The following is a 14,275-nucleotide window of genomic DNA, read 5'->3' as shown; positions in this document are numbered from 1 at the left end:
TCATGAGAGACACAAGAGAGGCAGAGACATAAGCAGAGGGAGAAGTAGGCTCCCTGTGGGGAGCTTGATATGGGACTGGATCCTAGAACCCCAGGATCACAACCTGAGCCAAAGGCAGATGCTCAACCCCTAAGCCACCCAGGTGTCCCCAGGTCTTGTCTACTTCTGATTCACACTTATGTATGTGACATAGCCAATGCAGTTACTAATGCCAAGCAAAAGAAATTTACTAGCTCTCGTCTCCTCTTTGGCCCTCTATCAGTCCTTGTCTTTCTAGCTTCTATGAGGCTGTCAGTTCATCCTCTTTTGGCTTCCTTCTCTGGAGGTGGCAAATGGCAACTCAGGAATAGTTTCTCCAAAAACTTTACTGTATCTCTTCCTTTCCCAAGACCCTTGTCTTTAGTGGGTACTATCTTGTTTACTGTCTTGTTAACCCTCTGATACTTTCAAATAGGTTTTTAAAAAAAAATATTGAGGGATAATCTACATATAAGATACTGCATAGTTTGATTACTTATAATATACTAGTATATACTTGTATAGCAATCATCATAATCAAGATATGAAACATTATTATCATAATAAAAACTTCCTGCATGTTTTCTGCACTCAACAACCCCTTGTCTCTGGTCCCAAGCAATACTAATCTGTTTTCTCCCTATAGATTACCTTCATCTTTTCTAGAACTTTATAAAAATGGAATCATATAGTACACATACTCTAGTGTCTGGCTTCTTTCTTTAAGCATAGTGCCAAACAGAATTTTAAAGTACATTTTGACTAATACTCTAATTGTTTTCAATGAGGTTTTCAGAATTATCAATTCTGCCATTACAGAAAATGGAACTTTCTTGTTCTTTTACTCTTGGAATATGAACTTTAGGATTGGCTGGTAAATCTTCACAAAGTAATATTTCAGGATTTTGACCGATAATATTAAATGTATAGTCTAATTTGGAGACCATTGACATCTTTAATATAGTAAATCTCCCTAGCTATAAACCCATCATCTTTCCATTTATTAACGAAGTTGAAACTAAACAATGTCTTAAAATATTCTCAAAATAAAAATTAGGAAATCTTTTGATTGATTGACTTCTAGATAATAGGGTGCTGGTATTATGAATAAGCTACTGAAAAAACATTTTTTACATGCTTGTTGAGATGTATAGAATTGTATGGAGATATTTCAAGTAATATTGAATAGAAATGATAATAGTGAGCAACTTTATACTGTTCCTGATTTTAAGAATATCTTCATTGTTTGAACATTAAACAAAAAATTAAGTTTTAAAAATATATCATATCATTAGGAGCAGTAAGAGTGTTTAATGAAATTAGATATCAATTCATAGTACAGCTCTCAAAAACAAAACCACAGCAAAACAATAACAACCAGGAGTGAAAGAGAATGGCTTTACTCAACTCAAGTGAATATATGGAAAATAACCTACAACAATATTTGATGGTTAAAACCAAACTCTTTCCCTCTAAGATTGGAATAAAGGCAAAGATGTCCTCTCTTTCACGAGTGCTATTCATTATCATCCTGGAAGACAAGAAAAATAAATAAATTGTATACAGATGGGAAAGGGCAAAATAAAAGTATCTTTATTCAAGGAAGATATAAATAAATGGAATATTCCATGCTTATGAATTAGAAGAATTACTATTTTTAATATGCCAGTTCTTCCCAATTTGATCTATAGATTCAACATAATTCAGATAAAAAATCCCAGTAAGTGGGGCACCTGGGTGGTTGAGCATCTGCCATTCGCTCAGGGCATGATCCTGGGGTCCCAGGAGGTCCCACATCAGGCTCCTCACAGGGAACCTACTTCTCCCTCTGCCTATGTCTCTGTGTCTCTCTCTGTCTCTCTCATGAATAAATAAATAAAATATTTTTAAAAATCCTAGGAAGCTATAGGAGAAAACTGTAAAACTATGAAACTGTAGGACTGTAGGGAAAAAAATCCATGTGACCTTGGATTTGATGAGTTTTTACATAAAACACCAAAAGCAAATCCATTAAAGAAAAAAACTGACAATTTGCATGTTTTAAAATTTAAAACTTTTGCCCTGCAAAAACGTTGTTAAGAGAATGAAAAGACAATTCATCAATAGGCAGAAAACATTTACTAACCACATATCTGATAAAGGACATTTACCTACAATATACAAAGACTACTTAAAACTCAACAATAAGAGAACAAATGACAAGAATTTCAAAATGGGAAAAAGACCTAAAGAGACACCTCATCAAAGAAGATATATAGATGGCAAATAATTATATGAAAAGAGGCTCAACATAATTTGTCATTAGAGAAAGACAAAAACAATGAGTTACAACTACATATCTATTAGAATGGCAGAATTACAAATAACAACAGCATTATCAAAACAAAACCAAAAACTAGTAATACCAACTGCTGGCAAGAATATAATGCAACCAGGACTTTTCTAATTTCTGATGGAAATGTAAAATGGTATGGCCACTTGGGAAGATAATTTGCTGATTTATACAAAAATCCTAAATGTTATGGATTTTGTCCTCACCGTTGCCCGTGAATATGTTGAGGTTCTAAATCCCAGTACTTCAGAATACGAATACTCTTTGAAAATAGTGTCATTACAGATTTGATTATACTGTTATACCGGAGTAGTATGGGCCCCTGATCTAATATGACCAGTATCCTTATAAAAAGGTGATTTGGGGGCAGTCCTGGTGGCTCAGCGGTTTAGCGCTGCCTTCAGCTGGGGGGTGTCATCCGGGAGATCCGGGCTCGAGTCCCATGTAGGGCTCCCTGCATGGAGCCTGCTTCTCCCTCTGCCTGTGTCTCTGCCTCCCTCTCTCTCTCTCTCTCTCTCTCCCTCTCTGTGTCTGTCATAAATAAATAAATAAAATCTTTGAAAAAAAGTAATAAATCTTAAAAAAAAGGTGATTTGGAGACATACACGCACACACACAGAGTACCATGCAGAGATAGAAGAAAAGATCAGGTCATGCTTCTACATGCCAAGGAATGCCAAAGATTACCAGCAAACTATCAGAATATAGGAGAGAAATATGCAGTAGACTCTACCTCACAGCTTTCAGAAGAAACCACCCATGCAACACTGTAACAATGATTTGTAGACTCCGTAATTGTGACGCAGTAAATATTTGTTGTTTAAGCCCCTTACTTTGTAATTCTTTGTTATGGTACCTGTAGAAAACTAATACACTAAACATAGTCTGATCATATGATACTCATTAACCTTCTAGGTATTTATCTAATGATTTGAAATCTCATGTCCACACATACATGAAAATCTGGAATTGAGTGTTAATTATAACTTTATTCCAAATTTCCTCAAACTAGAAGCATCCAAAATGTCCTTCAGTAGGTGAATGGGTAAGAAAACTATGTTTCACTCATATAATAAAATAGTATTCAGCAATAAAAAGAAATAAGCTACCAAGCCATGTAAAAGCATGGATGAATCTTAAATGTATACTGCTAAATGAAAGAAACCAGTCTTAAAAAGTTACATACATGCTATGAGTCCATTTATATGACATTGTGGAAAATGTAAAACTATAAGGATGATCAATGGATCAGTTGTTGCCAGGATTTGGGAAGGGATGAGATATTAATAAGTGAGTCTTGGAGGAGCAGTTTATAGGACAGAGAAATTTTTCTGCATATCTTAATGTTAAAGTCATGATAATATGCATTTTTTTTTCAAAATCCATATAACTCTATGCAAATTGAATGAGCCTCAATTGACGCAAATTTTTTAAAAAATCATTTAGGAGATTATCACATAATCAGGAGATTCCATGATGGAATGTTGACTATGACAAAAATGTCCAATGGTATTAAGAATACTTGAAATATCCTCACTAAGAAGTTGAAGGAAAAGTACTGAGCTAAGCAACTTTGGAAATGAGTGAAGACTTTTAGACAAAAGGCAAAAAGGACCATATATGCACCACATTCCCATCGATAATGCACAAATCTGAAACCTTTGTGCATGTGTACTGGAATTCAACCAGCAAGTAAGTAGATGGCAATGGGGAGTCACTTCTCATTGATGGAGTTGGAGGTTACCCATAGACAATGGGGAGGAGGCTAGAATGGTCCATGTAGTATTAGGTTAGAATTGCAGATGTTAGTGTGAACTTATGTGTGGCTTACAATAGCTATAGATAGGTATTTGTGTATACATGGATTAGACAAACATATATCTCCTTCCAAAAGCTTCACAAGGCCTAGAAGCAACCTCACCCAGCAGCAGCAAGCACATCTAGTGCTCAAATCTTCATTTCTAATGCCATTTTTAATCAAAAGGATATAGGGATCCTTGGAGAAATAGCTGATTCTAGAACTGGAGCCAAAAACATTATGTGTCTGAACCATCACATAGTATTAGCAAATATGAGAGCACTCAAAAAAAAAAAAAAGCAAAAACAAAAGCCCAAAAGGGAGTGTATGAGAGGGACACGGGAATCAACAGAAAGAACTCCTTCCTAATGATCAAAACTGAAACACTTTGAGTAAAAAAATAAAGTCGTACTGGATTATAACCCAAGGTATAAAATAAATATCATGTGGTACACTGATATAAATAAATGATTGAATAAATAAACATGTGAGGGAGGAGAGATAAATCTCTCATGTAGAAGGATTTCAAGTAATTTATGTAAATATTTTAAGGAGTATTTAAAATTTATGAGAATACTTTAAAGAGGTTGATCATAACTTTCCACTCCTTATACATGGACTGTGAATACTAACATCCTTCCACAGAGCACAGTGTAGACTGGGAAGCAAAAAACAGTAACTTCACAGTAGAGAAATGTAAGAAACATCATGTCAACCCAGGTGATGAAGACCAACATCAACAGTGATAAGTCATGTTGGTAGTGGGTATCATTGAAATGACCTGATGAGAATGGCACTTTATCTTTGGAGTCTTCCTCCCCAAATCCACAACCTCAGTGTAATCACAATAAAAATACCAACAAACCCCAACTGAGAGACATTTTGCAAAATACTTAACCAGTATTCTTCAAAACTATCAAGCTCAGCAAAAACCAAACATGACTGGAAAACTATCATGGCCAAAAAGAGCTCAAGGAGACATGATATCTAAATGTGATGTGGTATCTCACATGAGATCCTGGAACAGGAAGACAGTAGGTAAAAACTAAGAAAATCTGAATCTTTAAAGTATGGTCTTTAGTTAACAATAACATGTCAGTATTCTTTCATTAGTTGGAAGAACGTATCATACATGTTAGGTGTTTACAATAGTGTCTATTCTCATTGAGTGTGAAAATTCTCTGTACTATCTCTACAATTTTTTTTGAAAAACCAAAGCTTTTCTAAACATAAAAGTTTATTCAAACACAAAAACAAAGACATGATATTTGCTGTAGGCTTTTAGAAGATGCACTTAATTAGATTAAGATAGTTTCCTTCAATCCTAGGCTGGTGATTTTTGTGGAGGCTGAGAAAATTAGAGCCATTCAAGTTTAATATTGGCACAAGTACAGCCATTGTAGCTTTGGTAGCCATCTCAGGCCACTGTGACCAGGTACTGAACTCTACCTTACCCCGGCTACAGAAAAAAAAACAAAAAACAAAGCACGCCCTTATCGGAATAAGGAAGCAAGAGCTTGTGAGACCTCTTTACTGGAGATTCTCACACCCCTACCCTTACTGAAAAACCCCACCTTACCCCTAGACCAGCCCATAAAAACCCAGCTGTAACTCACCTCGGGGTCCAAGTCCCTGCTCTGCTGTGTCGGGTATACTTGGACCCAAGCTCGAGCTTGTTAATAAACCCTCATGTACTTGCATCGGTGTCGGCTCCTTGGTGGTTTTCTCGGATTCACAATCTTGGGCACAACAATTTTTTAATCCTGAACAGGTATTGAATTTTATTCAATAAATGTTGATATATCAACATTGTTCACCTGTAAATGTAGTAATGAGTACAAGAATATCTCATGTTATTGTGCTTTGCCTTATTGTTTTTCAGATATTGTTTTTTCCCCCAATTGAAGGTTTGTAGCAACTCTATATTGTACAAGTTTATTAGCACCATTTTTCTGTTTTTTTTTCTTTTTCTTTTTTTTTTTTTTTTTTTTGGAGTTCAATTTGCAAACATATAGCATAACATCCAGTGCTCATCCCATCAAGTGCTCCCCTCAGTGCCCATCACCCAGTCACCCCAACCACCCACCCACCTCCCTTTCCACCACCCCTTGTTTGTTTCCCAGAGTAAGGAGTCTCTCATGTTCTGTCTCCCTCTCTGATATTTCCCACTCATTTTTCTCCTTTCCCCTTTATTCCCTTTCACTATTTTTTATAATCCCCAAATGAATGAGACCATATAATGTTTGTCCTTCTCCCATCGACTTATTTCACTCAGCATAATACCCTCCAGTTCCATCCACATCGAAGCAAATGGTGGGTATTTGTCGTTTCTAATGGCTGAGTAATATTCCATTGTATACATAGACCACATCTTCTTTATCCATTCATCTTTCGATGGACACTGAGGCTCCTTCCACAGTTGGGTATTGTGGACATTAGCACCATTTTTCCAACAGCATTTCCATACTTTGGGTTTCTATGACACATTTTGGTAATTTTCCCAGTATTTTGAACTTTTTAACTGTTATTATATTTGAATTTCTGTAATCTCATGATAAAACTTTAATAGATGAGGAGTTGCTATTTATGGATGAGCAAAGAAAGTGGTTTCTTGAGATGGAATGTACTCCTGGTGAAGATTATCAAAATGACAACGAAGGATTTAGAACATCACATAAAGTTAATTGATAGAGCAACAGCAGGGTTTGAGAAGATTGACTACAATTTTGAGAGTTCTATGGGGGTAAAATGCAATCAAACAGCACTGCATGCTACGGAGAAATTGTTCGTGAAAGGAAGAGTTAATAAAACTGGCAAACTGCATTGTGATTTTAAGAAATTGCCACAGCCACCCCAACTTCACCAACCAACACCCTAATCACTCAGCAGCCACAAACATGGAGACAAAATCCTCCACCAGCAAAAAGCCTACAACTTGCTGAAAGGTCAGATGATGGTCAGCAATTTTTAGCAATAAAGTATTTTTTTTAATTAGGTGTGTTCATTGATTTTTTTGGATATAATGTTACTGCACACTTAATATACCACAGTATAGTGTAACATAACTTTTACAAACACTAGGAAATCAAATGATTCATTTGGCTTGCTTTATTATAATATTTGCTTAATTTGGGTGGGGGGGCGCCTGGAGCTCAGTGAGTTGAGCCACCAACTTTAGGTTTGGTTCAGGTCATGATCTCAGGGTAAGGCTCCCCATTCAGCAGGGAATAAACTTCCCAGTTCCTAGGCCCCTCTCCAACCCCTCCACCACCTTGCTTATGTACATATACATGCATTCTCTCTATCTCAAATAAATACATCTTTATAATATTTGCTTTATCGGGATATTCACTTTATTCTGGTGGAAATCTTTATTATGAACTTTACTGTGTCCTCCCAGATTCAAATGTTGAGGTCCTATCTGGTATGGTTGTATTTGGAGATAGGGCCTTTAAGAAGATAATTAAGGTTACTTGATGTCATATCATAAAGGTAGGACCTTAATCTGATAGAACTAGTGTCATTCATTATAAGAAGAGGAAGAAATGTCAGATCTATTTCTTTCTCTCCCTGTGTGTGTACAGAGGAAAGGCCAAGTGAAGACACAGTGAAAAGGTGACCATCTGCAAGTCAGGAAGTTGCTTAACCAGAAACCTATCCTAACAGCTCCTTGATTCTGGACATCCAGCCCGTAGAACTACGAGAAAATACATTTCTGCTGTTTTAGCCACCAAGACTGGACTATTTTGTTACGGTAGCCTGAGCTGACTAAGATGATCCTGTTTGATGATTACTAATTTTTATGTTTTTTTTTGGATTTGGTTTACTAATTGTAATGTGTTTTCTGCATCTAATTCTATAAGTTGTACTGCCATATATTTCTTTCTTCTTGTAGTATTTAACTAGCCTTAGTATTTTGGTTTGCTTTTCTATTAGACAAGAAAAAAATTAAACATTAATGATGTAGTCATTTGAGAATTTAGAATAGAAATAAACTAGAAGATTATAGGCAGGAAGATATTTAAAAAGATATGAAATTAATGAAAACATAATCAAGTACATAAGACCAACAAAATTAAAATATGGTTATTTAAAAAGACTAATAAAATAGAGTAAGAAAAAGTAAGAGAATATACAAAAATAATATTAATAATAATTAATAATGAAGAGGAGGAACCTTATGTAAATATTTCATCTGTTCAAGAGGAATGTGTTTTCACTAATTGTTGGGTGCATATACTTTTTAAATGTCCACAAGATAAAATTTCTTAAAGTGCATTTTTCAATTTCCAATATATTTTATAATTTGGCCAGGTGGACTTATTTTTGCAGTAGATTTTGCTTGTTTCCTGAATTTGCCATCTTGCAAAGACTATAAATGTCCTCTTCAATTATATCTTTTTCCTTCCAAATTATTCTTATTAACAGAGATTATTTATATTTGCATATATGTTGTTGCTTTTTGTCTCCTTTAAGAATTTGTATTGTAGTTTTGCTGTTCAGTAGTTTCACCAGCTTCACTATCTGGTCATGAATCTTTTGTTTATTTAACATGATCCTTGCTTCTTGTACTTCCTCATTTTGAGAGTCACATTTCTTTTAGGGCTTAAACCTCTTATCATTTTCTCTTTAAATAATTTTTCACCTATCCTCTTTATCAATATTTTCTAGGACTTCTATTAGATGAGTTCTTATTCTATCCTTCTTATTTCTTAACCTTTCTTATCTGGGTGATTTTCAGTGTACCTTTTTCAGCTCTTGCTCCCAGTGTACCAATGTTCTCTTCATCATTAGCCAATCTTCTCTTTATTTTTTTTTAAAGATTTTATTTATTTATTCATGACAGACACAGAGAGAGGCAGAGACACAGGCAGAGGGAGAAGCAGGCTCCTTGCAGGGAGCCCGATGGAGGACTCGATCCTGAGTCTCCAGGATCACACCCCAGGCCGAAGGTGGTACTAAACCGCTGGGCCACCGGGGCTGTCCGCCAATCTCCTCTAACATAGGTTTTAATTTTAATTACCATGTTTTTTTTTTTCCCCCTATATGCTCACATTTTCTTTTCTATTTGTTTCTATTCCTTTGTGTTTTGTTCTCTCCTTATGCTTTTAATTCCTACCTTATTTCCTGGATACCATATTACTAACATTGCTTACCTTTGTTTTTTCTTCTCAGGCCCAGATAAGACCGTTTTCCAGCTTCCCTTATTTGAGGCTGTGATGAAGTGACTGGGCTCTGGCCAAAGGAATATGGATAGAAATGATACAAGCAGCTTCCAGGCCTGGCCCTGGTATACTCCCACTTGTTTGCAAGGTGGATAAATGTTGAAGCTCCAACAGAAATTTCAATTAGCACATTTCTCTGGTCCCCAGAATACAGTCAATCGAGTTGTTCAAAGAATCTTGTATCTCTGAAAGATTTGAGGAGCTTAGCCACCTAGGAAAGTCACTGGAAATTTCTGATTATGATATGAGGGAGTAATAAACTTTATAGTGTTATGCTAATAGGATTTGTGGCTTATTACTGCAGCTGATATTACTCACTAGGATCAATAACTTTGGCATTTTAAACATACATATTTTATAGGTATTTTTTTTTCAGATCATCCTATTATCTCAAATTGTGGCGTATTAACTTTTCTGTTTATTCTGCCTGTGTACTTTCCCTTACTATTGACTTTTGCCTCATAGGGCATGTAGTTTATTTTTGTGTGGGTTTTATATTTTACATTTTTATAGTTGGAGTTAATTTTTGTGAAAGTCATAATTTTTTTGAGTCCCATGGTGAAGTTATAGAAGTGTGAATTCCAGTGGAATTCTTGAATTCCTCATCATGTGGATAGTATAGATCTGGTCACATACCTAAGCACTATGTATTTTTGGGTTTCAGTTATTTTGCCCCCTTCCCAGAATCAAAGCAGAAAAAATGTTGCCTCCATTACCTTTGGTCATGGTTGGGGTTTACTGGTCTCTTTTACATGTAAGGGGAGATTTTTCCAAGCTCTAGATTTATGAAGTTATCTTCATTCCAGTCCTCCACCTCTCACAAAGCATGGCCAGTTTGCTTCACTGGAATGTGTTAGAATATCAGACTCTTATCCTTGGAGCCCATATCTTGATGTACCCCTCCCCTGGACTATTGTAACAGCACCGTCTTGTGGGTAACTACTCTGGATTTGTTTCTGATTCCTGCCTTGCCAAGCTCAAGTATGTATTGATCTTCTCTTATGTTTATCTATCATTCATGTTGGGAATGGGAGTGAGACGGGGGCCTGCAGCTCTGTCAGCTCAACTCCCAGAATGTCTTACTTCTTTATTTTATAAATGAAGAAACCAAGTCCCATAGACTGTGGGTGGGGTGGGGGTGGAACATTGCTGAACTCACAGACCTATTTACTTTCACAGCACAGACTGGAGCTTATTTTTCCTCACTTATGTCAGCCCTAAACTGTAACCTGAGTGAGACCATTGTGCCTATAGGTCCTCCAGGCACCTAGGAGAGCACAGGGCATAAATAAAAACTTATTGACTGGTTGTCCCATTGGAAAAATAGTTTATTTCTAGGTTTCTGATATTATGAGCAGAAGGGACGTAAAGAAGTAGTTTAGGAAAGTAATCCCAATGACCAAACTCAAGGTGTATGAATTCTCTTGGACCCTCCAGAATGGAAGGCAGGGCTTTTAGAGACTTTCAGGAAATGTGTTTGAGAGCCAGAATTGCATTTACATGACCAGTGGAGATGGTGTGCCAGTGAGAATCTTCCCGGTTGATGGTTCTTATGCCCCTTCTATTCTGTTGTTTTATTTTCCTTTTCTGACTCCCTTTTTGCCATCAGCTGTAATCCTTTAGTTCATTCTTTCACCAGTGCCTGTTCTGTGTGTATCCAGACTGCCACAGATTGCAGAATTCAGGAGCCCTAATTGAAGAGCACATCTGTCTGCTTACCAGGAAACCCTGCCCTGGCGTTCCCATCTCCTGGCCTATCACCTCCTTCTGTGGCAAGCCCAGGAGGGCTGTTATTTCTATGAACTCTTCTCCAGAAAAAAAAAAAAAAATCTTTTCTTCCTCTAGGATTCTATCGCAGTTATCAAAGCCTACACTGGTTCTTTGTTTACACATACATCAGTTAACGGGTGTGAATTTGCTATCAGACACTTCCTTGCAAGACTGTCACATTTCTTTGTTTTTCCAAATCAAATAACTAGCTCAGTCGCCATTCCTGCTGCTGGGGTATATTCAAGGGTAGTAACGCTTTGGTGAGCCTTTCTCTAGTTTTTGGTATTATCCAAGAATCCCAGGTCTTATGCAGTTCAGAAATGTGGGCATGTGGGTCACCTGGGTGACTCAGTGGTTGAGCATCTGCCTTTGGCTCAGGATGTGATCTGGGTTCCTGGAATGGAATCCCGCATAGTCCTCCCCACAGGGAGCCTGTTTCTCCCTCTGCCTATGTCTCTGCCTCTCTGTGTCTCTCATGAATGAATAAATAAAATCGTAAAAAAGAAAGAAAGGAAGAAAGAAACGTGGGCACTGCCTCTGCTGGTCCACAGTGCCCTACCTCTTGGTGTGGTTTAGAGACTCCGGCTTGGCTTGAACCAAGGCGAGAGGCAGGGCTTCCTGCGTGGGCGCAAGGAACCTGCTGAACTCAGCTTTCTGCAAACAGCTTGCTGAGAGCAAATGAGACAGGGCTTTCTGCTTTTCTAGAAGCCCTTTCTTGGTACCCTCACTCCCTTCCTCTTCCAAGACCATGCCTCCTCAACATCTAAGACTCAATTTAGCTCCTGACCCTTTGACTAGCTTTTTTCCCCCCTGAGACTCCCCCTTGTCTCTGAGAGAGAAAGAGAAAGAAAGAGAGAGAGAGAGAGAGAGAGAGAGAGAGAGAGAGGAAGGAAAGGAAGGAAGGAAGGAAGGAAGGAAGGAAGGAAGGAAGGAAGGAAGGAAGGAAGGAAAAAGGAAGGAAAAAAGCCTAGATCACATCACCAAGTTTTGGCTGTCCTTCCAGAAAGGAGTTGGGGACTAACTTTCCAATCTTTTAAATCTCCTTTAAAAGAGAATGAGACATAAAGAGGATGTCCACTGGGAATCCCATCACACACTTTTGTAGCATTTCCCCTCCCCTATAGAGTGCCTCCCAGGCAAAGATCTCCCCTCTGCTCTCAGCACTTCCAGAACCTAGAGGAGAACTGGGCGGGTGATGCCCAGCAATTGGTTGCTGGCAAAACACCGGGGCGGGAGATAGGAGGGGGCTTCCTCTCAGGTCTGTTTTGTGTGGTTGGAGTGTCTTCCCAACCTGTGGGAGCCTGGTTCCCAGTCGCTGTCACCCAGCCACTGGCGTAAGGGAGGGGGGCAAACCCGGAGGACTGGACCCCAGAATTGTTCCGGTTTCTCCCAACAACCCCGCACAGCTCCTGTCTGAGAGCAGGAGGGAGCGGAGTGGGGACCCAGGACGGAAGCGAGAGACAGAGCCTGGCCTCGGACAGCCCCCGGCTTGGGCGGAGGCGCGATGCGCAGGCACAGCCCGGAGGAGACGGAGGCGGCGCGGGGCGCCCACCCTGCACCCCGCGCCGGGGTGCACTTCCCACTCAGGCCCGCGGGCTGCAGTTCCCCCGGCGGCCGCGGAGCAGCCCAGGCCCCCGCGGGGCGGGGGCGGGGGCGGGGCGGGGCGGGGCGGGGGCGGGGGCGGGGCTCGTCACGTGGAGAAGCGCGCGGAGGCGGGGGCGCGCGCTCGGCTCTTTAAAGGCGCGCCAGCCCCGCCGGGAAGGCGGCTCCGCGGCCACAGGCGCAGGCCCGGGCCGAGCAGGAGACGCGGGGCGCGGCGGCCGCGGTAGCTCCGAGCCCGACATGCGCCGGCCGATGTGGCTGGCGCTGGCCGCGTCACTCTTGCACGGTAAAGCCGCCGGGTCTCCCAGCCCTCTGCTCCACCCCCGCGGGATCCCGGGCGCGTCCCGGAGGCTCTGGGCGCCCCGCGCCGGGGCCAGGTTTGGGGGCTCGCGCCGGCGAGAGGCAGCGGCCGGCGCTACCGGGGGCTGTCCGGGGAGGGCGAGTGGGTCTAGGCTGCCTGCTTCAGGCGGCTGGGGGCCACGGGAGGGCATGGGGCGCACCCCTGCCGGCCTTCTGTGAGCAGCCCGCCGGTCTCTCCTCTCCTTAAGTGTCTCTGCAAGGCGAGTTCCAGAGGAAGCTCTACAAGGAGCTGGTCAAGAACTACAACCCCTTGGAGAGGCCCGTGGCCAATGACTCGCAACCGCTCACTGTGTACTTCTCCCTCAGCCTCCTGCAGATCATGGACGTGGTGAGTCCTGGCCCCGGCCGCAGGGCTGTTCTCTCTCTTCCTTGGGTTCTGAGGGGTCGCGGAAGCATCAGGCGGCCAGACGATGTGGCCTGGTTGGGACACACCAGCTGGCACAGGGCCATTAGGGCCGCTGCTCTGCCCCCGACCTGGGCCTGCCCGCTCCGTGCCTCAGTTTACCCCCGCCGGGAAGGAACCCGGTGAAGTATGTTCCGCTCCCTCAGCCACCTGTGCATGGGTACTTCGCACCTTTCCCTCAGCTTAGAAACTCGGGATGAACATATCCCCATCCTGAGCCAGAATCAGCAAGAATAGCGTCCAAAGGGTCACATTTTAGTATACATACCCTTATAAGTGTTAGCATGCTGTGTCAATTTAGCCTTCTCTCGACTCTTCTGCTGCCTGTTGTATGTAGCTTCTTTAGGTAGGGGTTTGGCCTTGGGCTGGTTAATCTGTCCAGGCAGATGGCCAACTGTGAGCATTTACACGCCCCTCGCCCCAATTCCAATGGTGGGCTGTTTTTTTCCTTCCTGGTGAGAATAGTGCTGGTAGTCCGGCTCTGATGATGAGCGAGGCTCCACGCTTATCTGTTCCTTCAGGCAGCTGCTCCCAGCCCCATGGGGTTCTTTCTTTGTGGACTTACTAGTACTCACTTCAATTGACAAATCTGTATCATGTGTGTAAGTTTTTTTTTTCTTTTTCTTTTGCTTTTCTAGAGCGCTTTGAATGTTCAGTTTTCATTGGCATATCCTTAATACAATACAAATATTTTACAAAAGTGCCTAATTCATTATAAATGGCTTTCTGTGTCTAGTCTGTACAAGGCCTTAGACTCTGTTCTGGGT

General features: G+C 40.8%; 1 protein-coding gene across 5 annotated transcripts in view; it reads left to right on the top strand.

Moving 5' to 3' along the window:
• Positions 1–12,402: 12,402 nt before the first annotated feature.
• CHRNA7 (cholinergic receptor nicotinic alpha 7 subunit) overlaps positions 12,403–14,275 on the top strand; it is a 135,002-nt gene continuing 133,129 nt past the window's right edge. For 2 of the 5 annotated variants that reach the window (XM_049108002.1, XM_025437403.3), the window contains exons 1-2: positions 12,873–13,031; positions 13,294–13,433. In XM_049108002.1, the coding sequence (XP_048963959.1) occupies positions 12,986–13,031; positions 13,294–13,433 (186 nt within the window). In that variant the 5' untranslated portion in view covers positions 12,873–12,985. Of the gene's footprint in view, positions 12,478–12,872; positions 13,032–13,293; positions 13,434–14,275 lie in introns of those variants that run through there. The other 3 variants (XM_049108004.1, XM_025437399.3, XM_049108003.1) reach the window with 3 other exon arrangements.

This window comes from Canis lupus, chromosome 3, assembly GCF_003254725.2.
Source record: "Canis lupus dingo isolate Sandy chromosome 3, ASM325472v2, whole genome shotgun sequence".
NCBI lineage: Eukaryota > Metazoa > Chordata > Mammalia > Carnivora > Canidae > Canis > Canis lupus.
The sequence above is the reverse complement of the archived record's forward strand: the minus strand, read 5'-3'. Positions and strand labels throughout refer to the sequence as shown.